This window comes from Diplotaxodon limnothrissa, unplaced genomic scaffold (genome assembly GCF_057381915.1).
Source record: "Diplotaxodon limnothrissa isolate DT_005_m unplaced genomic scaffold, D_limnothrissa_male_GT1.1 unmapped_scaffold_1, whole genome shotgun sequence".
In the NCBI taxonomy this organism is placed as follows: Eukaryota; Metazoa; Chordata; class Actinopteri; order Cichliformes; family Cichlidae; genus Diplotaxodon; species Diplotaxodon limnothrissa.
In genome coordinates, this window is record NW_028188555.1 from 1,768,039 (window position 1) to 1,773,975 (window position 5,937).

Genomic DNA, 5,937 nt, shown 5'->3' on the forward strand with positions numbered 1-5,937 from the left:
AAAAATGTAGTCACTGGGGCTATTGTGCCATCTAGTGAGTCTATCATGGAAGTGGTTCACATGAGGCAACGACTATACTACCAATTAACTCGGAGCTGGACGGACTTTGAATTCAGAACGAAAACTTTAATAAAAAGATTTTAACCGAGCACTGAAGTGTCGAATAGAATATCCAAAGAAATAAATGTTTCATTTATTATTCCATCAGTTAAGCATACATTTCCCCTTCATTCCCAGACAGGATTTACAACAAATTCTACTAATATCCCAGCCGCACATGAGACCTATCAAACCAAAGGTCCAAGCAAATAGCACTACAATGCTCACTAAAAACAATCAATATACGTACTATATTGATTGATTTCCCCGCTCACAGCCGATCTAGAACTTGATTGATTCAACCATTAAAACCCTTGGTCACACTAGAAAGTCGAAAAACACGCATTAAAAATGAGCACCTACAATACTGAATAATCAAAATCAAACAGCCAAAGTCTCTGAGTTAATCGTCTGTGGAACTTCCCACAGAAGAGCGCTGACCTCACGTCACTCACCCTAACTTTTCAAAGCTCCTCTGCTGACACGACGGAAGGCAGCAAACTGCCAGGTGACACTTGCTACAAGATAATTCACACAAAAACCCTGCTTCACGAATGATTTAGTAGCAAAAACACAGTAGTTCTGTGTACAAGGTAAGTATTATTTTTTTCTTTTTAAAGATAAAGACTTACCTTCAGAGACAGATGAGGGGTTATTAGGCCCATATGAATAGTTCTCCTTTTAAAAACTATTTTCAAGGTGTTGTTTAGCAGAGCAAAGTATTTTAAACGCAGCTTCTCCAAACGTCCCAGTTTGAATTTTGGATGTTTGCATTTTTATATTTTGCTCCGAGAAAGAAAATCATTTCATAAAAATAATAATGATATTAATAATTTTGTTCTCATGTGCACTCGTTAAGCTGCTCGTTTTGATCAACCTGAAATTAGCCAACAGTTTAGTTTCACATGAACAACCTGCAATTTAGCAGCAAGTATACACAAAAACATCTTAGAACACATGAATTATAAAAGCTTTTAAACTCTATTTTCTTTATGGACAGACAGTTTTTTAACCACTTTAAGCGCACTTGCTAATATAAATAAATATCTCTTTGTTTCTCTCTCTATATATATATATACAGTAGATACATATACTGTGACTCAGTGTCGGAGGTGTTTCCCCGGAACATTCACATTTCCGTTCAGTTTGAAGTTTTAGCGGTAAGTGTGGAGCCACGATGTCGCATCTTGGAGTCTCATTTTATGTGATTGCTATTTTTATTCTTGGAGTCTCTGACAAAGGTGGGAACAAAGTCTGTGTTAATACAACTCTATACAATCTCTCTCTCTCTCTCTCTATATATATATATATATATATATATATATATCTGTGTGTGTGTTCGATAGTTTACCACTCAGTTTTACTAACTTTGTAATCATTTGAAGTATTTGGACTTTCCCATGTTCAGCACGTAGGCGTCAAAGTGACAGATATTACTCAAGTTATGATAAATGAGAACTTGAGTTTGTGTAAACTGTGCAATGCAGTAACTAACAATGAGGGGTGAGGTTATCTGATTTTTACAAATTTACAAATTGGGAAAAATTGGCAAATTAGCGGATGAAAAACAATCCTGACAGGAGAACAGTAATGAGTGTGCAGTAATGGAGCCGCTTTCACGCACGTGTTTCTCTCCAGAAACAGCACGATGACTCAGCGCAACGAGAGGCAGCTGAAGGAAAATCAGTGTGTTTAATATCAGAGAGGCTCGTGTTAAAAAAAGCTGCGTGTGGATAAATGTTCCTGCGTGTCCTTGCACAGCTCATGTTTCACCCAGAGGACTGCTTCATTGCAAACTCTTCCACCACGAACATCAAGTCTTTTTAACAGCTCACGTGTACAATGTGAAGAAGAACACAGAGCATTATTTACAGTCAAACCCTGAACCATTAGAATAAATATGAGCTTACGTAATAACTGTGCACACTGTTGTCCTTTACTAAAGTCGATATTCTGTACTGAGAGTGAGCAGACAAGTTTGCAGGGTTTCAGGATTTGAGTCACATTTCTGCACAGAGGCACATAATGAAAAATGTCTCACACTAAATGACTTTTGGTAAGTACTTTTTCTGCTCACTGCCTGCAAACCACAGCAAAAGGGACAGTTACAGTATCTTCATTAACACAGGGACTGATGGGGCTCTGATCATAAATGTTCTTCTGTCCACTGTATAACTCAGCTGTTACACAGAGATTTAGAGGTTCATAGTGGAGCAGTTTGTAATACCTCAGATTTCTCTGGATACTCCCTGAGTCTCAGGACCTCACAGTCCCCTGACTGGTTCAATCTTATATCAAAAACAGAATAATTGCCCTTCGGCCTCCTCTCATTTAGCCGAATTGCCGCGCTGTTTACAGAAAAACACTTACACTCTGTTATTTGCTTTTAAATATTCATATTTAATGTTTCGTCAGGTCTGCTCATTTCTTTACTCTTAATTTGCAATGCTCTTTTTGAAATGTCGGTCAATACTAAAATCCTCCTTGTAGTGTTAGAAAATCCCCTGCAGCAGTTACTGTATACTATTGGGGCAGTTCTATTCAGGAAGGAAACTCAAAAAAAAAAAAAATAAATAAAAAGACTGTAAAACATGTTATGAACAGTGAGAAAAATAACAAAAAAGTTTTAGCAGTGAAACTGCAACTTTGTGTGTTACAGTTCACCTGAACAAAAACTGAATGTGCCTCACATCTCAAACTGTATCTCCATGCAGCTCTAACAGCAGTGATCCAAACACAGCAGACTGTGCTGGCAGCAGTGGGAGAAGATGCTGAATTCAGCTGTCAGCTCTTAGAGACTAAAGACGTCCTTCAGGTCACATGGCAGAAAATCTCACGTGATGTGGAGACAAATGTTGCCACCTACAGCAAGTACTATGGTCAGAGAGTGAATGATGGCTTTAAAGATAAAGTTGAGTTTGTATACACTGGACTACAGAACTGCTCCATAGTCATCAGGAATGTGACGGAGCAGGATGAAGGCTGCTATCACTGTCTGTTTAACACTTATCCTGAAGGCTCCTTCCCTGGTCAAACTTGCCTCGAGGTCTATGGTAAGAACTTTAATCTTCTTTAACAAACAACAAGTGCTTGTAACAAACATACTGGACATAAATGTGTGAGCAGCTGGTGTGTTTGTAAGAACATGTTGATGATATGTCCTGATCCTTCACAGAGCTGCATGAACCTGCTGTTGATGTCAGAGAGTCAAACTCTGCTGAAGAGTGGGTTGTTTCCTGTTCAGCCACTGGTCGACCTGCTCCCACTGTAACACTCAGTGTCTCACAACAAGACCTCAGCTTCTCACAGTACAACACTGTCAGTGTGTCCAACACCAACGCTACATTCACTGTCACCACTACAGCTGTGTTCTCAGGTTCACGTAAACACAGCACACAGGTGGGATGTGCAGCACGAGTGCTCTCTGCTCCTCACAGAGAAGTGATGGTGACGATTCCTGATGATGATGATGATGATGATGGTGAGAAATTGTTTCAACATCACCGATTCATAAATTAATGATTACTCTGTGATTCTAATGTTTGTGTTTCTTTTTCCAGGTTTGGATAAGAAGTCAGGATCTAATCAGAGAAATTTAGGTGTGTTAACATTTGTGTTTTTAAAGCCAGTTTTTATGTTCAATGTTTTTCATCATTTGATAGTTGTTCACATTATTGTATCCTTCTATCTCCTGTTTTTCTCAAAGGAATCAGGATTTCAGTCATTCTGTCGTCTGTGGTGTTGGTGCTCTGTGTCGCTGCACTCCTCTTTGTGGCTTATATGAAAAAGAAATCTCATAGCAGGAAATCCTCTTAAACACTTTCTCCTTTTGATTCCCCTCATAAATGTTTGTGCAGCTTCATAAATCTTTCAGTCTGTCGCACACACAGTTCAAGATGAACGAAACACCTGAAACCTTAAGCCAGACACACTCAGGTTTATTGGTTATTTATCATCCTGTCATTTTGTGCGTGGAAATTTTTGTCATTCTTTTTCACTCTGTTATGTTGTCACATTTCAAATCTTCCAACTTGCTTCTAGAGCTCCCCCCCCCCCCCCCCCCTCCAATCTGATGTGTACTACACCTCAGTAGACTCTGCTGCATTTGTCTTTGTTCTGTCTAAGCTAATCTGCTCAGAATGCTTTGATTTTGCACTATTAACAGACAACTGCTGCAGTGTTTTTTATTATTTTTTATGGGACTGAAACACCTCCACTGAAACACGATGATAATCACCTCAGATAATGGACTCCTAGGAGACACCAACCATGATGATCCAGGACTTTCATCTTTATGAGAGCCAGCTAGACTCAATTCTGAGTCTATCTCCACCTGTCCTCATTTTTTCCAGGTCCTGGAGTCTCTGAAATATGGAGAGCATAGTTACTGAATTGCTTCCAGCAGCCCTGCCAGCCTCCCTGGCACAGCCCCTCCTTTGCAGCGGAGCCACAGACCACACTCTGCTTGCAACGGCTGCCAGACAGGACAGTCAAAATAAGAAACAAAGATAGCTAGCTAGATATATTAATTAATATAATGGTACATTGCAATTTTACTCTTAGTGATTTGTGCTATTTATTTGTTTATCTATTTATCGATTTACCTAAACACCAGAACCCAAAGTTGCATTACATAAATATTGGCTTATTCTGCTTATTCCTCCTAACTTACGTCGTAACTGGAAACTGCTTTTATCCTTACACCATAACCTTACATGCCATTCAGCTTTGTCCCCTTTACTTTATGCTTTAAATACATTACAGCAAATCAGACATGAAGCCTCAACTAAGTGAAGTAAGTAGAGGCTAATTTAATGTCTGTGTGTTATTTAGTGTGTTAGTAATTCTGGGCTCACGGTCTGTTTAGTTCAGCATCAGTATCTCACAGCTGAAACAAACGTTTTAGGATCTTCATGATCAACCTGCAAAATATTTAAAAATCTGTGAAACTATAACAGCTGAACACTGAGAAAGAAAACCTTCCACTTGAAATACAGAAATCTGGAAACGAGGCCACGGGACGTAACAGTGTGTGTGTGTGTGTGTGTGTGTGTATGTGACAGCTCAGGATTCATCCAGAGGAGGGCTGCTTTGTTAGAAACTCCTGCACCATTAACATGAAGTCTTTGTAACTTTGTAACACCTGACTGTCCAATGTGCAGAAGAGCACAAAACATTATTCACAGTCAGGTCTTTTTTACTTCCTGCATGACCTGTAACATTGCAGACATTTATTAAAGTCAATATTCTGTACCAAAAGTTTCAGACATGAATCTAACTCACTTCTAATATGAGTGACACTAATTGCAGCATCGTGACAGATGTGCTGTAGGCTGTAGTGCAGGTCTGAGAGAAGGAAAAACTACATGAAATTGATTTGTAATGTTGCAGAGGTTTGTGTGTGTTTGACTCCAGTTTTTGTTCATCATGGACCGATTACAAAATGTGTATACATATCTGAAAGAAGTCACTGTAAAAACTCAGTTGATTGTCTGTGTGTGTCTTTTATTGTGGCTCTCCTCCTTGACCCCGAGGCTTCATCTTCAGTTCTGCTCTGTTTCATAAAAACTGCAGAATTACTGAGGAGCAGAAAATGCAGAGTCAAAGCTTTGAGCACAGTGTGTCACGGTCTGGCTGGCAGACCGTGGCGATGAGGAAAGTAGGACCCAAAACGCAAGACTCTGCGATGCCACAGTGCACTTTATTTACAGTGAATAGACGGGTCAGTCCAACAGTTAACTCAGATGTAATTAGCCAATGGTGCTCATCCCTTACTCCCAGTGCGTCCCGTGCTGTAGCCCCCTTAGTGTGTGTGCTCCCCAACTCGCTTCTTCGCTC

General features: G+C 39.7%; 1 protein-coding gene across 1 annotated transcript; it reads left to right on the forward strand.

Annotated features, from left to right (window-relative positions):
• Positions 1-1,276: 1,276 nt before the first annotated feature.
• Positions 1,277-3,915, forward strand: LOC146606995 (OX-2 membrane glycoprotein-like). Its single transcript, XM_085349148.1, has 5 exons — positions 1,277-1,340; positions 2,814-3,152; positions 3,275-3,580; positions 3,660-3,698; positions 3,806-3,915. Exons 1-5 carry the CDS (start codon positions 1,277-1,279, stop codon positions 3,913-3,915), a joined length of 858 nt encoding a protein of 285 aa, XP_085205274.1.
• The last annotated feature ends 2,022 nt before the right edge of the window (positions 3,916-5,937 follow it).

Excerpts from the sequence above, each read along its gene's own strand:
- LOC146606995 (XM_085349148.1), top strand. The coding sequence starts at position 1,277 with ATGTCGCATCTTGGAGTCTCATTTTATGTGATTGCTATTTTTATTCTT. Across the intron at positions 3,153-3,274 it reads AACTTGCCTCGAGGTCTATG|AGCTGCATGAACCTGCTGTT; the intron begins GTAAGAACTTTA and ends GATCCTTCACAG. Across the intron at positions 3,581-3,659 it reads TGATGATGATGATGATGATG|GTTTGGATAAGAAGTCAGGA; the intron begins GTGAGAAATTGT and ends TTCTTTTTCCAG.